Source organism: Schistosoma haematobium, chromosome 5, assembly GCF_000699445.3.
Source record: "Schistosoma haematobium chromosome 5, whole genome shotgun sequence".
NCBI classification, from domain to species: Eukaryota; Metazoa; Platyhelminthes; class Trematoda; order Strigeidida; family Schistosomatidae; genus Schistosoma; species Schistosoma haematobium.
This window is the reverse complement of record NC_067200.1, coordinates 19,947,289-19,967,476: the sequence shown is the minus strand read 5'-3', so window position 1 is coordinate 19,967,476 and position 20,188 is coordinate 19,947,289. Positions and strand designations below refer to the sequence as shown.

The window sequence follows — 20,188 nt, the reverse complement described above, 5'->3', positions numbered from 1 at the left end:
AAAGTTTTTCCTAAACGAATGCTATATAAATTAAGTAATATCGGTATGAAAGTCAGTTTATTGATGTGGTTAAGGGATTTCTCACTTGGACGTCAACAAAGTGTATAGATGAACTCAAAGTTGTCTAACTAGAGAGCTGCTTGTTGGAGTGCCTCAGGATTAAGTCAGGGGAAGATGTTGTTCTTGTATGTAAATGACCTTCCCAGTCTCCTATCATCATCGATTTTGTTACATACTGACGATGTCAATATATGCAGAACTATAGAATGCATGTCGATGCTAAAACCTTTTTGACTTTGTATATAGCATTCGTGCATCCTTAACTTGAGTTCTGCATACAAGCAGCTACCACTCACATTAGACGAGGGAGTGAGCTCTTGAAAAAGGTTCACAGAACAACAGCTAAGCTCCCGTATGATGCTGGACTAGCTAAACTGAATATATTTCTTTTGTCCTATGGACGAATCAGAGGCGACTTGACAACAGTTTTTAAATAAATGATAGATTTGCAACCGGCATACCATCAATCGTATTCCAAAACACAAAACTCGCGAGAAACCTCTTGAAAATTTCATGGGCCTAAAAAAATTACTTTTCAAATGACTATCAACTGTCTCATTGAATCATCAACGAATGGAATTTATTAACTCAACACGTGACCAAAGTTCATTTGTCTACTGTTTCAAAAAAATAGATCGACTGAGAGATAATCATTGCCGGGAATATTACAGGCCATCCAGCATTCTGTCTTTACAAAATGAAAGTGAAACTGATTTTTGTGCTTTTTCGAAAGCATTTAAAATCTAAAAAAGTAGGCGCTGAGTTTACGTTCAAGGTTTGTGGCACGTTCGAAATCACATATATTATCGGTAAGTTGTCGATTCGTTTAATATCATGTTATTTTCTATTAGTATCGATTGCTTTTATCATGACTCGTACACTTTGTTGGACGCTCTCTCGTTTTTCCCTTGTTCTATTCTTTCCCAGTCCTCACTGGTCTACACTCTTCCAAAATACTTCAAGTTCCTTCTGGTTAGACGTAAATCGCTACATGTTAGTACTTGGGTTTCGGGCAATTTTTATTAAGGGTTCAGTCACTTGGCAAATACCCCATCTTTTAAACATCATTCTTAACGAATCTGCAAATGGCCTTACTTCGATCCATATATATCAGTCTTTACGGAAAAGTCCCGTTTCTTTTACCTTCTCTCTCGTAGATCAATTTAACTGAAATGTATCTCAGAGAAAGATTTGAGTGACTTGGAGCGATTCTTATCAATCAATGTTGCAAGGCTTTAAAAGTGATAGGAGTCCCTATAATTATTGTATTTTGGGTAGTACGAGTTCTGAAATTGTTTTAAAATAATTCGTTTGCCTAGTTTTCAATAAGACTGCTTAGTGAGATAAAACACAAGAAAATTCACTGTGATAACCTTTTTGATAGTTAATACACTATGAAACTTCTGTTATTACCTACCTCATTCACCCATATATTACATGACTCTTAGTCTCAATACTTTTGGTGTCTTTTTTAATGAACTAAAAACCTGTTGAATGTCAAAAACAAGAATGTGATTCATATATGAAATCTCTCCTCTACAAATTCATTTTTAGATGTACAATAATATCTACATGTTTTTGAAGTGATACGTAATAATGGCAGTTAAGCAAAGGTGTACATTACCTGTTATCATTATATAAAGGCTTATTCAAGCTTAAATAAAATGCCATACAAATTAGGTGAATAATAATAATCACGGAATTCGGTGGTACACCATGATAAGGTAAGTTTTGAAAATGAAATTTAATTGAAGAACGAGATGGTAAGAAGTATAGATCTGTTTGGATCGAAAGCTTAACAAAATGGCTAAGACCGATTTTTAGTATTAAAAGAGCGAGTAAAATACATATTTAAAGTCATACTTCGTATATAAAGTTCATGATAAGAACAAGTCCCCTATACTGACAAGGCGATTGATCTCTTGTGCAATAACTGGTACCGTTCATTAACCATGCTGTCCAGTATTTCTTCACCTTCGTGAACAAAATTTTCATCGAGTGACTAGTGTACTTCTGTTCACAGAAATAATATGAATTGATAAATACAGGTTAAAGAGGCTAATTACGAGTTGGCCCTCATATACGAATGAATATCGGCTCATCCTACTCACGAATTCTTGAATTTGAACAAAACATTTTTCGAGGATCTCTTGTATCATAAGACTTGTCAAATAAACATATCAAAACTTTTATCTTAAAACCACTAAAGTTTTACATGAATTCCCAAGTGATCCTAAAACGTTTATGTTTATATCTTAGAATTCCTCATCACCCGTTCTACATTTTTACAATTTCCTTTTGAATTATCAGCAGATAATGGATAAAACAAAGCGAAAAACTTTTATGTTTATTCCTTCTGAATTAACTGAACTCAGTCTACTGAGAAATCAAAAGTCAAATTTTTCAAATACCACCGATTTTTACTCACTTGGTTATAAAATACCTGAAATATATGGCAATCAATCAAACGACAGTGAAGTTGTACTGATTTTGGGATTTTATGATTCATTCACTGAAAAAAATGAAGTATGCCCTTATTGTTGTAAGTCGCTTTATTTTAATTTATAAGATTTTGTGGAGATGGATTTGATTTATGGGTGGTATTTGCTACAAATCAGTTTCATTTGGGTTATCACTGAAAAGTTGGATACTATCTCAGTTATTCTAATGGTTAAGTGTTCGGGACGAGATATCAAGGTCCTGGGCGTGATCCATGGTGGGACCACGACTGTATACTCCTAGAGAGCCTCGTCTTAATAACGATTTCAACTTGGCATATACGCAGTATTATTAGTCCTCGCACTTAGAGTGTGCCTTACATCCAAGTACTTGGTGGATTAATTTAAATTTTTAAGAAAACAACTGTCATATCTTGGTGGAGTTTCGTTCTCTGAGCTGGATGGTTTGGTCGACCAAACCATCCAGCTCAGAGAACGAAACTCCACCAAAATCATCCACCTGAGCTACAAATCTTCTCCACCATCTCAACTGTCATATCCTTCCTCTTTTTCAACGGTATCTTAATTGAGATTGTTTGAGGAATATAATCTACAAGTTAGTTTATCTGTTGATTTTTTAAAATCTACCTTTCATTGGTCTTTTGATAGAACTAGTTAACTTGATTTAAAGGCGTTAAAGTATGTACCAACTGAATAATTTTCTAGAACCTTAGTAAATTGGATAATAATTTTGTACTAGTTTTGAAGTTCTCAAGTCTCATTGTGTTTTCAAGTCATTAACTTTTTAAGTTTAGCCACGAACTTCCTTGGTGTGCAATGATGACTGATGTGAGAGAAAACTGGAAGACTAATACACGACATTAATCAGTGAGGTGATTAATTATTAGATTAATGCATTTCGGAAAGTATTAATCATCTTTTTGGGGTTTGTGAAACAATCACGACCCATGTTTAGAGACCTTATTTGATGTGAATTAGAATCGATTATAGCTGCAATGATATATTCAATCTCTGTCTTTTCTTAATATAAATACTTAAACTCCGTCAAGACATGCTCTTTGTTTAGTTACTATCATTCATCGTAATATTATTTCATCTTTGGTTTTTATCTGAATGTATTCTCTTTCTCACTGTGATAATGTGAAATATGGAAACTCCTCTTGATCTTCGTTCTTGTCAAATCTTTTCAAAATTAACCTCTCTTTATGATTTTCCTTAGCGTTGTTTCGCATATTCACCCACTATCTCCATTTATGATTGAAATACCATTATTGATGTAAAATTTGAGATGACACTTTAAAGCTGGCGAGAATTTACGTTTTTTAAATTTCTTACTCAACACTGTTTACTTGATTCAACTCATATCAATTTAAATATCCCAACTGTTTTTTTTGTATTGTAAGCAAAGATAGATGGTGAATAGCAGTGGAGTCCAGGACGCATGTTTTGTCCGATTTCGGGATTCGTCAGCTATGGTACGACCGAGAGTGGGGAGAGTCAGCTCTCCCTCTCGAAAGGCTCTGACATGGCCACGTGCATGCAACCACTGCTAGCAAAGTTCTAATCATTGGCTTCTCGTGGCAGGGGTGCTTTTTACGAAGTCGAGAGGACGAAAAGCGAATGCCCGACTCTTTAACTGGGTTGGTGGATACGGAGGGTTCATCTACGTGAGTTGAAAAACCCTGATTCCAAACCAATGGTGTACATGGTCTCCAGGATCCTAAAAAAACAAATGGTGTATGAACCTATTGTTGATCACCGGCCACCATGGTAATGCATCTCCTGACGTTGCTCCACTGCCTTGTGGATTAGGCCTTTAGGTCGAAGGCTCTGGGCCCCTAAGAAAACCACCTGTCTCGGTTTGGGCACCCGGACAGTATCCCAGCCTTCACATAAATCGAATAATTTATGTGACGCATATCTGTTTGGTACCAATGTTTATGTGTTTAAATAAATAATAAATAAATGTACATGCATGCCAGAGTTGATGTTCACTCCAGGAAAGTCCTAAACATCAATAGAATGATTCAGACAAACAAAACAAAATGTATTTGTTGTGTTTCAAGAAGTTGATCACATGAACGTTTCTTATACATGGCTTTTACTGACTAATTTGATTAGTATATCTTAGATACAATTTATCATTAGAAAACTTTATCCTCATGCTCTTTATAAGTTACTATGTGTCTACAACCATGTAATATCGTCTATCTAAGCAGTTCAACACTATGAAAATACTTTATTATTCTATCATAATTGAAATTAATCACATTTTGGATCAATAGTCAGTATTGTATATTTAGTTAAACGACGACGTAAGTCATTGAAGTCATTGTCTCAACCATGATTGATTCATCTTTATAGAATAGACTTGACATAATAGCTGTTAATCCCTAATGAATGTTCATAATTTAACAACATTCCTTTACCTTCCTTTGGTTGATAGGTGTAAAAATTCAATCTAATGATGATCTACATATTTGTGCTCAAAGTCTTAAAAAGTATAAATTTGATCGGTAAGTTAACATTTTAATTTCTAAACGGTTTTTTAAACAATAAGAATTTTGCGTGCTGCTGTCATTACAAGAAATAATGATCATTAGTCTTTATTTGAAAGCACTATTGTACTAATCAACCTTTATGACTTTTCTCCTCATCACATATATTGTAGGACGTTTGTTTCCGACTACTGACTATACTTCTACTACCTCTACCACTACGGGATTTGAATTGACAATTCTATCTGTGTGCTAATGTGTTATGGCAGCTCGAACTGATGTACCTACATACGAAGTTCTACGTTGTTACTGACTGACTGAGGACATTTGAATGTAAATTGGGTTGCATGAATTCTGATGAGTAAATAACTAAATAAATATTTCCAACTGTCGAAGTATTTCCTTTTGAATTTTGTAGTATGTATCATGGTGATAAATTCCAAGCTCTTCTTCGCCTAACTCTGTTCGAGTACAACCATTTGAGATCACTCAGCCTTAAAATTACGATGTCTCACTAAATGTAGGTTCATTCACTTAATTGTGAGTCATAATTTTGTATTAATAATGAATACTAACTGGAAAGGATTGCCCAGGATAGAGTTGGATGGAGAGTGCTGGTGGGTAGCCTATTCTCCTCCATGAGGAGCGTAGGCGAGATATCTGTCTACCAACCAAAGGATTTACTGCTCAGCAGTTCGTTCCGCCCTACTTTATGGCTGTGAAACATGGCCGGTAAGAGTAGAGGATATTTGTAGGTTACTAGTATTCGATCATAGGTGTATTTGAACCATTGCTCGTATATCCCGGGACCACCGAGTAAGTAATACAGTTGTTAGGAAACGGCTACTAGGTAAGTATGACAAATCAACTGATAAAGTAGTGAAACTTCACCAGTTGAGATGGCTGGGACACGTGTTACGTATGTTCAACCACCGAATGCTCCGACGTGCGATGTTTTATGGTGTAGGAGCAGGTTGGAAGAAAGCTAGGAGCGGCCAGATCAGAACGTAACACAAATCCATGAAGTCACTGACAAGTGGACTGAGCCATGTTGGTAAGTGTAGACTACCTGGTTGGGATCCACGAGATGATAGCAACCGATGGTTAGAGACTTTGAATGACATTAGTAATATAGTTATTTCAGTTTATGTGTTATTCGACTTTTTCTCAGGTTATTTATTGTCATGGATTAATTGTATCCCATTGAGTTTTCCTAAGTTTTTACAAAATCTATACAAGATCATTTGGTGAGATTATAATTTATGGACGACCTTTGAACGACTCTAGGCTGACCTTGAAAGTGTCCACCTAATAACCAGGACCAAATGTTTTACAGTTGATAGTTAGGGTTAGGAATCAGATATAGGTTTTTCATCACGAACTGACGTCAGTGGAGTTCAACCAGGTCTGTTGTGAGATATCAACTCACTGAAGATAATCGTGGACGGTGGCGCAATTTCATGAATTGGTTAAAGTTGGACATTACCATCGTTGGATGCCGGCTCAGTGGTCTAATGGTTAAGCGCTCGCGCGCGACACTGATAGATCCTGGGTTCGAATCTCGCAGGGGGGGACGGGATCGTGTCCGTGCACTGCTGAGGAGTCCCATACTAGGACGAAACAGCCATTCAGTGCTACCAGCTTTTCCATGGTGGTCTGGCTTCAATTGACTCATGATTTCAACTAGTGAAATCAGCTATAATTGCCAAAACTTCTATTTAACCAAATGGATAAGTGAATTTCGCGCCAAAATTCAAGATCTGTTATCGTGAATCTGATTCACTCTTCCAATAAATGATAATCTCGTCGATTATTTTCTTAATGAATAAGCTCATTCTTATTCTTTCTTCTTTTTTTCTCTCTCACTATAGTTCATGCATTAAACCATATTATCCCTTATTAACCAATGAATCTTATATATGGATTAGTCTTGATATGAATAAATTACCATCATTATTGAAACATGGTATTCTCATGAAATATTCTAGATTATTTTATTCTCAAAACCATAATTGGTTATATTCAATTATGAATTATGAAATTGGTCAATCATTATGTACACTTATTCTATGGTCTAATCAATTTACACTAGACTATAATACATCTTGTTGTGATCAATTGAATTATGAAAGAAAGTAAGTTACTTTCATAGTCTTACGTATATATGTATTCTTACTAGAAACTAAATTGTTTCAACCCAAATCAGTCATAATCGAATCCAGGGCTATAGGTTTCGCGCTCAAAGTTTTAGTGGAAAATCGTGACCAGTGGATTTCAACCATGTCATGTGTGCGATAGTTATCTACCGCAGAGAGTTGAAAAGAGTCGCGTAATATCGTGTTTTCGTTGAAATGAGATATCACTTGTTATAACTTGTGAACCTGTGTGCCCTGTTTATTGTATAACGCAATGATACCGTCAATCAGAGAGCAGCGAACTATCGACCGAACCAGTGACGCATAAGACACCTGCGAGCCGCCTAGAGTCCTGATTGATCCTGCTTTCCGTCTAACCCAGCCAGTTGAGTCCAGAACACCAATCTCAGCCTCTGCAACATGAATCATTTATTTCAAACATACAGGGTTTATATACCAATCAAACAGACCACAACGTAAATTTGTAAAATATTTGGCCAAAAGTGACTGTGAATGAGAAAAGTAGTGATTAACAGACAGGGAATAATTGAAGAGTGGTAAGTCGTATAATAATAGTTCATAGGTCAAAATAAAACTCATAATAAGAGGGACGTGAATATGAACAGTTTAGTTACATAACAATTACACGATAAAAATATAATCATAGCATTGTTCCATAAACGGATCCCAAAAATTACCATTCATTATTCTTATCGGGATATAACATCAATATCGTTGAACGCTAGCTCAGTGGTCTAGAGGTTAAGCGTTCGTGCACAAGGCCGAAGATCTTTAGTTCGATTCCTGTTAGTGGAGTTGTGGGTTGGTACCATTTAGGAGTTTCACACTAGGACAAAACGGCCATGCAAGACTTTCAGGTTTTTAGTAGGAGTCTAGCTAAGATCAGTTCATGTTTGAAACTTTGAAAAATTTATGGTCAGGACACTAAAATCGAAGGTGCCTTCTCAGTTCCTAGTAATCTACCAGGACGCACAAGATTACTCTTACTATGTATTAGGTGAAGAAATTAACATCAATTCAAATAAACTTACCTTATGTATATGGAAAAGATTAATTTACCCCCGTTGTTTACCTTTTCCACCACAACTGAGCCGTTTCATTCCTAGTTCTGATTATTCTCCTTTTGTCTTCATCATGATTTGCCCTCCGTTGCAAGACATTCTTCTTATTCTTAATTGCATGATATTCTTATTAATTATGATTCTTAGTGTTCTTCTTCTTCTTCTTCTTCTTCTTATTATTATTATTATTATTATTATTATTTCAACAACTACAACACAACGATTCCTATCTTTCATGGTTTAAATCATCAATCGATCTGGGTTAGACCACCATTGAAAACCTGAAAGTACTGGACGGCCATTTCATCCTAATATTGGACTACCTAACAGAGCGCATCCACAACCCTGAACACAGGGATTAAATTTAAGACCTTCGGGCTCGTGCGTAGACGCTTAAACTCTAGGCCACTGAACTGGCATCCAACTGTGTTAATGTTTAACTTCAATCAATCCATGATCTTGCGCAACCGTTCAGTATTTGACTGTGGTGGATAAACTGTCTCACACCCGACACAGATTGGACTCCACTGGTCACGGCATTTCAGGATTATAATCTACAATGTAAACTATTATTTAAGGTTGGGAATGCTTGTTAGTAGTTAGAAATAATGATCTATAAGTGAGTTGAAAAGTGCTGTGTCATCCCGAAAGGATGAATCCTCTTGGAGTTAGTGCTGTGTGCTTTGAAATATCAATGACTTTGAAGTTACATTTAACAGTGTATAAATCATGATCTCTATATTTTAGTCTCACTGTGTTTATCAATTTAACGTTCTTAATCACTAAATATCAGTAGATTTTACTGATATCTTACTTTGCTCCTAATGTGCTGTGTTGTATGCTGCTTATATTTGCAGATATAAGCAGTATGTAGCACCAGTCGGAAGTGCAATGTTTGTGAGCAAAAGGTTGAGAAGATTGGTATGAAAAGCAGGGAGAAGGAAACTGAAAGCAATTAAGATAACAATAGGAATGAAGGAACAATGAAGCTTATGAGAGGCAATTCAGAGATGATGTGCGAATGATGTATTTGATGTATATTTTTCACACTTTGTTAAACCATTGTGCGATTGTGCTTTAAACAGCAAATTGCTTTTCACCACTTGAGTTCTTGTTCACTACAATAATAAGGTAAATGCTATCTGTTATCGCTTTCTGACTTGTATTGTGTATAGAAGACGCTGACCAATATCACGTTTTAAAATGACCGGTCAGAATTCGAATTTTGTCTATTCCTCGTCTACCATTTATTCCATGGTCTGTTGATCCAAACCTGACCCAGCGTACGCTTGACCAATACTGTTGGCCTTGAGCCAACTCACTTAAGCTCCTATCAATTCGATATCCTCTAGCTTTTCTCTATGCCTTTCCTTGGGCTTCAAAAAGTCAGTAACCAGTTTCTCTTATTTCTATGGTTCAAACAAACTTGGATTCACATACAAATATGCTGGACGGCATTACACAATAAATTGAGAAATTAATAGATATAGAATAAAATTTGGTGTAATAATAACTTGATAAATGTTTCCAATAGCTCCAGCTTCTACAATATTCATCCAGTTATAAAGATTTGTACTCTAAGATCACACAAAAACATTGGTACAACGAGTCACCAAATAAATATACGCTACATAAATCATTCGATTTGCGTGAGGGCTGGGATACTGTCCGGGTACCCAAACCGAAGCACGTGATTTTCTTAAGTGACCACACTCGGCGCCTTCGACCTAAAGGTCTGATCCAAAAGGCAGTGGAGCAACGTCAGGAGTTGCATTAGTGTGGTGGCCGGTGACCGACAATGGGTTCATACTACCATTTGTTCCCTCAGGGTACTGAAGTCCATGTACATCATTGGTTTGGAATCAGAGTTTTCCACCTCCCTAGGTGGATCCTCTATACCCACCAACCCGGTTAAAGCACCGGACATTCGCTTTTCGTCTTCTCAATTTCGTGATCACCACCCCGAAGCAGTGACTAGGACTTCCCTGGCAGTGATCAACCAACTGTTATCTTAGCTCTGATATATTAGTATATTCAGTAAAGTGTTCATTCGTTTATCATCAAATTTCGTTTTTTTTCTTTCCCTCCCTAGATGTTCACGGCAATATTCCCGTTTCATTGAGATAATAGTACAGATTTTCACCAAGTTGTTTAACAAAACCATTCAAATGAGTTATACCTTATTATTAATTAAATACCAATATGATACGTCAAAGAAATCATCTACATTCTGTACAAATTGTCTAAATAAGTTATCCAATACTACCAATACTACTACTACTACTACTGATAACAGTAGTAACATCAGTACCACAAATCATTCTTCTATGCTATATGTCCACCATTCGAAAATGTTATCATTGTCAACTTTTGTACCAGATCCTAGTCTAGTTATATTTTGTGCTATACAATTATTAATTTTAATGTTATGTTTAATTACAGTACCGCATAATCATTATCATCATCATAGTGATAATAATTATGATTTTGGATACTGTACACCTCATGTGAATAAATCATCATCTCAATTATCTTCATGTAATACTATTCAATCAAATTATCATACTATTACTACTACTACTACTACTACTAATACAGCCATTAGTAGTAGTTGGTTACCGAATGATTTAAATTGTAAAATTATCCCTACATTAGGCTTATTTTATTTAGATAAAAATGAAGAAAATTATACATTGGCATTATCATCAACAAATCTCTCATCATCTTCATCATCTCCATTCATATTATATAATTCCACAAAAGAATTAATGAACTATCTGTCACCATCAACAGATTACTGTCAAATGAATATACTTTATCGTTATATTGAAGTGAGTATATTATGAACGATATATACAGATTTCTTTCTTTTCTTTTCAATATTTAAATCGAATGTGATTGAATAGAATAAGTACAAGCTTATTTCGATTGAATAACGGTGTAAATGATTAGATGGTGGTTTGAGATAGTCAACAGGGAACCCTGGACCCGGGTTTCGTTCTACTTGGCACTCGTCAGCAAGGTGTACCTGTAATCTTGAGGGAACTGGTTCTCCCTGGCGGATTCGATCTCGTGTCACCCAGCTTCACAGTCAGAGACGTTACCACTGAGCTGTAGGACTCAGATGTCAGTATTGAAATTGGGGAGATTGTTACATTTCATTGAAATCATGAATCGATCCAAATTAGACAACTATTTAAAACGTGGAAGTAGTGGACGGTCAATTTGTTTTAGTATGAGACTTCTTAGGAGTGCACGTTCATAATTCTGTGACCGGGAATTAAACTCGGAACCCTTGGTCTCGCGCACAAATGCTTAACCTCTAGATCACCTGTTTCTGTTCGGGCACCCGGGGAGTATCCCAGCCCTCACACAAATCGAATGATTTATGTGGTGCATATGTATATGATGCCTCCTTATACCAATGCTTGTGTTTAAATAAATAAATAAATAAATAAGATCACTGAGTCGTGACCTAGTGGTTTACAAGTTTGGTGGGTTGATTGGTTAGACTTTTACACTACTAAATCTCGGTTCATTGGTTTAGAGATTCGGCATCCATGAGCAAGCCTGAATGTCTTATGTTCGATTCTTGGGCACGAGGTGGTGCACACCTACTTTTGAGGAGTTCCACACTAAGATATAACGCCGTCCAATAATACCAGGCTTTCGATTATTATTTAACTCAGATCTGTTCGTGATTTCAATGATATTTGTGATGTTAGAGTGATGCATGAAAGATTTTGCTTCTACTTGGAAAATTGGATTTAGCTGATTCAAATTAAGTACTTTAACACAGTATCTTAACGCAGAAACAAATACAGTTGCTCTTTTGATAACACTGTCCAATCACTAAGCCTGTAGTATGGTAACAATTCGTTATTGTTAGGCATCCAGTACTGATGTTTTAAAGCATATAATGGGCAGAACTGACAATTTCCTGGTATTGTGAGTTTCATATGTGAATGATTCTGATTTTACAGTCGCTGATGAAGGATCAGTTCAAGTCGTTACTTCTGATTTGTAGTTCGCATTTGCAAAAATTCACTGGTATTCGAACATCTTTACTGAGCGGCCGTATTAATCAAGACCCGAAGCTAACATCAAGCGGTATTGATAATGAGCATCAAGAGTTTGTCCTTGTCTTTTCAGTCGCTATCAATAAATCTTTTAAACAGTCTCAGGCCTCTGTGTGTTTAGCAAGGAAAATGTTATACAGGGGTCTCATTGTCATTAAATGTTGGAATTATACACTATTCGTCTAGCTCACAGACTCATTACAGAAGTCATCAGTTAGCTAGTAGTTTGTACTTGACCGATTAAATGTGAGTAGGGGAAATGGAATTCAAATTTGTGACTTGATGATTTATAACTGAATGGGATCGACTAACTAAAGCGGTGGCTTAGTGGTTAAGCTTTTCGACTTTTATCCAAAAAGTTCCAAGTTCGAGCCTCACTACACCTATTTTGGTTCGCGTAATAGGGTAGTAATGTCATTAGTGCTTCTTGGGGAACATTACGATTTAATACATTTGTTGCATTGTGACTGATTCTCAGCCAAGTGAATGCTCAAACTTCAATCAAATATTCAAATCTATCAGTTTGGCTACTAGTTTTACTATTCATATCCTCATATCAAAATTGTTTACAAAATGATATAAACATACAGCCCTAACTGTTGGTGTTATTATAAGCTTTCAATTTACCTATTGACGATTATTATGCGGTTCACTATTCTTCAGTCAATCGCAATCTATAAGTAACAGCCTCACACAATCACAGCCACTTTTTGGTATGGTATGGTATGATTTACTTGTATATAAACTGAGTAGTTCTGAAATACATGATTCATTCAGTGGAAGGTGAGATTGTTTTCTAAACTCAACGGGCAGGACTAAGCAAGATGGACCAATAAGGATTCAGAATTTGACACAAAGCTGCTAGTGTTGCTTTGATGTGTCATTTGGTTTAACACAAGAATAAGGTCATATAATTCGGTATTCGGATTGGCAATTTTCTGATGTGATAATTAACCGGGAAAAATGCATAGCAGTTTGAAAACTCAAATTCCTTCTAAACCTGTGTCCCGGGTTCGAGTTCCGCGTGCGGGATCATCGATGCTCACTGCTGAGAATTCCCATACTAGGAGAAAATGTCCGCCCAGTGCTTCGAGGTTTTCACTGGCAATCTAGCTTTGATTGACTGGTGAATCCCGACTGTAGCTCCTACCTTGACGTGGTGGTTGGGCTTGCCTATCGTGACGAATCAATCGAGCTATACTGGAACAATCGTTCCTCGATGTCTTACCGTGATTCGAAAACAATGGTGCACATGGGCTCCAGTATCCTTAAGGAACAAATGGCGTATGAACCAATCGTCGGTCATCGGCTACCATGGGACTGCATCTCCTTACGTCGTTCCACTGCCTTGTGGATCAGATCTTTAGGTCGAAGGTTTCGGGTGTGGCCCCCTAGGGAAACCACCTACTCCGGTTTGGGCACCCGGGCAGTATCACAGCCCTCACACGTATCGAATGAGATTTGTGCGACGTATATGTATTTGTTGCCTCCTTGTACCAATATCTATGTGTTAAAATAAATAAATAAGAGACCAATACATCCTGAGTTGGAATCTCACTAGGCGGGATCATGGATATGCACTCTTAAGGAATCCCATACTAAGATGACACAGTCATCCAATGCTTCCATAATAGTCTAACTTCAATTAATAAGAACGAATTATTACTTTCATTATTATCTTCTTTTTTTTTCTTCAGTATTTCACATGTGAATTAACTCGTCTTCTATTATGGCTTGAACAAGGTAAACCAGCTGGTTTAAAAATCAATATTCATTTATCCTATTTAATGGGACAATTTTTTTTATATCATATATTAGCATGGCGTTCTTATGTTACATTTATTATTTATTTATTAATTGATTTAATGAATCAATTAAAACAATTCACTGGAATTGATTCATTCAATAATCACGATCATCATTATCATTATCATTACATTTTAATCAATATTATAACAATCATATGTTTATTAATGAGTACAATTTACTTAGTAACAACATTATCTATATATCAATATAAACACTATTATCCTCTTCCTCCTCCTCCTCCTCCTCCTGCTCCTCCCCACTATGTTTATATTGTATCCTTATTGAGAATGTTTATGATTTATATATCAACAATAATACGTTTATTGTTTAGTTTATTAATTTGTTTATTATTAGATACAATTGAATTGATTACATTGCATTTAACAAGCTTTTATATATATGCTACACAGTAAGTTCATTTATATATCTATAATCTATATTGTATTTTATTAATTTCTTTTTTATCAAAAGGGGTTTTTATAAAGATTTTAATAATTTACATAGTTGAAATTATGAGTTAATTCAAACTAGACCAACATAGAAAACTGATAGGTCCTGAGTTCAAATCCCGTGTGTGTGTGTGGGGGGGGCGATCGTTGATGCACATCGCTGAGGAGTTCTATACTAGGTGGAACCAGATACATATGTGCCACATAAATCTTATTTGATTTGTATGAGGGCTGTGATACTGCCCAGGTGCCCGAACCGAAGCAGGTGGTTTTGTTAGGAGGCAACACCTGGAACCATTTGACCTAAAGATCTAACCCACTTGACTAGGCAGTTGAGCACCGTAAGGAGATACAGTCCCATGGTAGCCGGTGACCAATACGCTATTTGTTTCCTTAGGATCCTGGAGCCCATGTTAACTATGGGTTTGGAATGAGGGTTTTCCAACTCCCCTAGGTGGACTCTCCGTGTTCACCGACCCGGTTAAAGCGGCGGACATTCGCTTTTTGTCCTCTCAATTTCGTAACCAACACCCATGGTGCGAGAAGGCAATGAGCAGGACTTCCCTGACAGAGGCTGCTGTATATGCATGGCCATGTGAGGGAATTTCGAGAGGGAGAGCGAACTTTCCCTACGCTCGGCCGTACCAGGGCATTTGGGGGCAAGTATATAGTGAACAAGAACAGGGGTGGGGACAATCGAACAGCTATCCAGAGCTTCCAGGTTTTCCATGGTGGTCTAGCTTCAATTTACTCTTAATTTCGTTTTGTCAAAAAAGGGGTTTTCTGTAGTAATTTTAATAGTTGAATTCATGAGTCGATTGAAGTTAGACTACCATGAAAAACCTGAAGGTACTGGATGACTGTTTCGTCCTACTGTGGGACTCCTCAGTAGTGCGTATCCAAGATCCCTCACATAGGACTCAGTCTCGCATGCGGACGCTTAACCTCTAAACCATTGAGCCGGTCAGCATCCAACGATGTTAATGTCTAACTTCAACTAATCTGCGAAATTGTGCCACTGTTCACCATCGTCTTCAGTGAGTTACTATGAGGACGGTTCATGGGTGAACTCGAGGAAGCTGTAAGAAGCTCAGAAATAGCCGAAGATATTCCACCCAATCACCTTTTGGAAGAATATTCTAGAATCTCTAAGTGTAGCTTCTCGACTGGACAATGCTAATAACCCCCCGTGTGTGGGTTGGAGAACTATAATGATGCTTTCGTTTTTACTAAAAACCATAAATACTTGACAGTTTTGTACCATAATTAACACTGTTTTGAAATATCATTCCTTTCAGTTGTTTTCTCATTTGCGACTTGAAGGGTTCTAGCGCTCGAGTTGGTCAAGTTGTACGCAATATAATAAGAATCTAAGCACTAGATATAACAACAGGCCGATAGGTCCTGAGTTCGAATCTCGCGAGGCGGGATCGTGGATAAGGAATGCCATACTAGAACGAAACCGCTGTCCAATGCTTCCAAGTTTTCCATAGTGGTCTAGTTTCGACTGACTTATGAATTCAACTATTAAGTTTTGTTCTGTTTTTTTTTCTTTTTTAGAGAAAGTATTTCTCTTATTCAATTCATTTTTGTATTGGTTGTTTAAAGGCAGGTAATGTCAAAGCAATCTGCACAAGATGCATATATGTCTATAATAGACTGATCAATTACTGTCTTCAATGTCTATGGAAAGATTCAAATACTTACTTACTAACGCCTGTTACTCCTCGTAGAGGGGCATAGGCCGCACACCAGTATTCTCCATCCAACCCTGTCCTGGGGAATCCTTTCCAGTTGTTATTCATCCTTTTCATATCTGATTCTATTTCCCGACGTAATGGGTTCTTTGATGATAGTTACTGGTCAATAGGATTAAAAATGGTTGCTCACTATAGTAAATTGGTTGGAATCGGGCATGTAGATTATTGCATACCCGGTCAGTGGTCTGAAGGTTAAGCGCTTACCGCGAGACCGAATGACCCTGGGTTCGATACTCGAGGTAGTCGTGGATAACAGTGTCCGAGGGGTCCCCCAAACCAAAACGAAACAGCTGTCCAGTGCTTCCTGATTATCCTGGTAAAAGTAATCAGTGATGTAGGCTGTGAATTTGAATTATTATTTATTAATTACTCGACATAAATCAGTAATCGTTAGACATCGTATTCCTTGAGAAATTTAAAGACCGTGCATAGTTGAAGTATCCAAAGTAAGTACCCATCATCTTGGATCTAATTAAAGTCGTAACTTTTGAGGCAAATCGATTGTAGACAGGTGCGTAAGAGATTTCCTGAATCTTGATTTATCGTGTGGAAATGTTTACAATGATAGAGAGAGAGGAAGCCTATTCTCACTACTTCTGAATATACTAGGTCATTCATGAAGTCATATGATTACGGTACATATATTACGTTTTTCACACCTCTGGATTCACCATTACCTCCAGCCTAAAATATTCGATCGATGATTGAATACTTTGGTATATTGTCCGTCGTGTGTACTATGATCGTTGACACGTGCAAGCTATGATTGCATGGTTTAAACACTTAATATACAACCATTTAGGACCCAGTCATTCGACCTTAATGTGAACAAACAGACTGTATAAGTGATAATTATGTAATTGAGTTTTGTCATTACTCATTGGCGAAAACCACCGCCTATTCACATTCACTGCATTCAATTGTTTACAATTGAGTCCTACTGTTAAGTCCTACCCTAACCGAAATGAGTACTATTTCAGTACTCATTATTGATGTTATATAGAGATTAGTTTCCGGTAGGTTTTACTGGAAATCTCTCTTGACCTGCGTAGTCAATCTAGTTTGGAATGAGATGAATTTTTGACGGTTACGACGAAAACAAAAACAACAACACTATCTGACAGTTACACTATAGTTCAAATTCGTTAAAGTTTGAAGAATGTAAAGTATGAGAAACTGATACAGTAGTGACTTAATAGTAATATGTTCCCGACAATAGCACTTTAGTCGCTTGTTAGTAATAGGATTTAATTGTAACCAGGATTATTCTGAGCGCTGTTAGAAGCATGAGGTGGTATGTTGCTTCCCGGTTGTCCACACCGTTGAAATATGGTTTTTCTTGGGAGACCTGGAGAAAAAAATGGATTGGTGATGATCTCAGCGACCTAGGAGCGTGACCGTAAAACCCAAGGTATAACCTTTTAAGGCCAGTCTTACACTCTATTTTGTGATTAGTTGTTAATGTAATACCTCCGTAATTCGTAAGGCTTTATCTCTGGAGATTGAAATCCTTGAAACAAATTGTGGTCGATTGTTTTAGTTCTTTACTTCATTTATGAGAAGGCAAAATCGCTGCAGATGCTAGTTGTATAAAGAAAATTACATACCACTGCCACACCCATGTGCAGTCAGCAGTAAGATTTCACCTATGCGCTTTACTTTTCTCATTTCTAATCTTTCTTCAACCGATCTGGTTGGTATTGTAGAAATCTCCAAAATTTCCGATAACAGTACAGTTGCTTTAAAATTATTTATAATATTAGCCGTGACTGGTAGAGTTCAATCATATCCATATTGAGAAACGTCACTGATGGTACTATCGAATTCCAACTCAATAATTCAGTAGTAATCTCGTGTTTATTTTGATGTTTGATCTCCTATGTGGTTCACATAGCTGATAAGTAGAATGAAACAGGCTATTCAGTGGTTCTTGACTTTCAACTGAAATCAATTCATCCTGAAGGCTAACTTATGAAATAGTTTAGTGTTTTACTTTTTTACAGTAATCCTGTCCAGTTTGTTTTTCTGCTATACAATTTTTCGTCGATGTCACACTTAACTTTAAGCTTTCTGGAATGTTGACAGTGAAATTCCACTTCACAAACTTCGGTTCAAGCAACACCACTTAAAAAGTGTTTCCTAGGACTGGGTACATAAACCTGTTCTTTATAAATGATTTACTTTAAATGGAGCGGCGACTAAATGGTTTATGCACTCATATTTTAACCGATATTAGATCACAAGTTTGAACCCGACTATACTTAATTTGGTTTTGAAAGTATCAACGACTCTCCCAAAAGCTCAAGACTTAAACTTGCAATTATGCATTTAACCCTTAAGTATTCTGTTTCGTCTTGAACAAACTCAGTGATACTCTGGATCATGAAACTGGGTGACCCACGTTCTTATCCACTTGGGAGCATCATTTGCCTCAAGGTTGCCAGTACGCCTTACTGACGAGGGCCGACAAACACGAAAGCTAGGTTCAGCAGGATTTCTCTAAATATTTCTAACCATCTTACATCATTACCAATTTGTTTTGCAGATATCCTTCTGTAGGTATATTAGACGCTGTGATTTACTCATCTACAAACTTATATCACTGCATACAGTCAAATAGCGTAATTAGATGGTGGTTGGAGGTAGTCGACAGGAAACCTTGGACCCGGGTTTCGTGCTACTTGGCACTCGTCAGCAAGGTGTACCTGCAATCTTGAAGGGACTTGTGCTCCCTGACGGATTCGATCCCGTGTCACCCAGCTTCAAAGTCAGAGACGTTACCACTGAGCTATCCGGGCCGCGACCAATCGATCTGCACTAATAAGGATTTGACACACATAACATTGGTCACCACCCATTGATCAATCAATTGTGAACAGTGTAATTGTATATGTAAGCTTCTCTAGGAATGCCTTCAGTGGATTTTTCGAAATGAATGATTCAATGGTTTCTAGATGATATGAATAAAAAGTGGTCTCAAACATATTCACCACATTTCTCTCTTAACAAAAATGTCAATGTTTGTGTATGCTCTTCGGTGATTGTATCTAAGGTTTACATCTCGTCTCCACTACATCAATGTAATTAGCTAGATATAATCACTTACTGTCACCAAAAATATCCTCTTGCATATTCTATATGTATATGTATTAATGTTACGTTCTCATTTGAATCTCCTTATTCACTTTTATTATAGTTTACTTCGTTTACAATTGAAAACAATAGCTGCTTCATGGCGTCTATGTCGTAATAGTTCTAAATGGAATCCATTACGTAATCGTGTTGATAAAATACCGGATATGTATCTTGATTCTAATGAATTTTTCTTATCAGTTAGTTCATTACAGAAGAAAATTTCATCATCCTCATCATCATCATCTCCATCATCACCGACAATATTATCGACGGCTACTACTACACCAGGATTTTTCAACGACAAAAATCACTGCCAAAAACAACAATCAGAAAGATCAATTGTGCGACAAGAAAATGTATTGTATAAATTTATTTCTCATAAAAAAGATTCTGATATTATTCTATGTGATCAATTGACTAAACAAACATGTGGAGTATATCTGGATCGTTTATTAGTTTCCACTTTATTGGGTCTTGCTATTGGATTATGTTTATTTACTACGACAATAGCATTTTATATTACATTTGCATCTGTAAGTGAACATTATGTATAGTTGTATTGAGGCACCAAATACATATGCGCCACATAAATCATTCGATGTGTGTGAGGGCTGTGATACTGTCCAGGTACCCAAACCGAAGCAGGTGGTTTGCTTATAGGGCCACACCATGAGCCTTCGACCTAAAGATCTAATCCACAAGGCAGTGCAGCAACGTAAGGA

At 36.8% G+C, this 20,188-nt stretch overlaps 1 protein-coding gene across 1 annotated transcript in view; it reads left to right on the top strand.

Annotated features, from left to right (window-relative positions):
- The first annotated feature begins 754 nt into the window (after positions 1-754).
- The window catches only part of MS3_00009337 (uncharacterized protein), a 36,332-nt gene continuing 16,898 nt past the window's right edge, over positions 755-20,188 (top strand). Inside the window, exons 1-8 of the mRNA XM_051217695.1 lie at positions 755-869; positions 1,615-1,784; positions 2,371-2,602; positions 4,966-5,035; positions 6,889-7,152; positions 10,327-11,065; positions 14,011-14,531; positions 19,528-19,999. Of these exons, the coding sequence (XP_051065128.1) occupies positions 2,377-2,602; positions 4,966-5,035; positions 6,889-7,152; positions 10,327-11,065; positions 14,011-14,531; positions 19,528-19,999 (2,292 nt within the window). The 5' untranslated portion in view covers positions 755-869; positions 1,615-1,784; positions 2,371-2,376. The remainder of the gene's footprint in view (positions 870-1,614; positions 1,785-2,370; positions 2,603-4,965; positions 5,036-6,888; positions 7,153-10,326; positions 11,066-14,010; positions 14,532-19,527; positions 20,000-20,188) is intronic.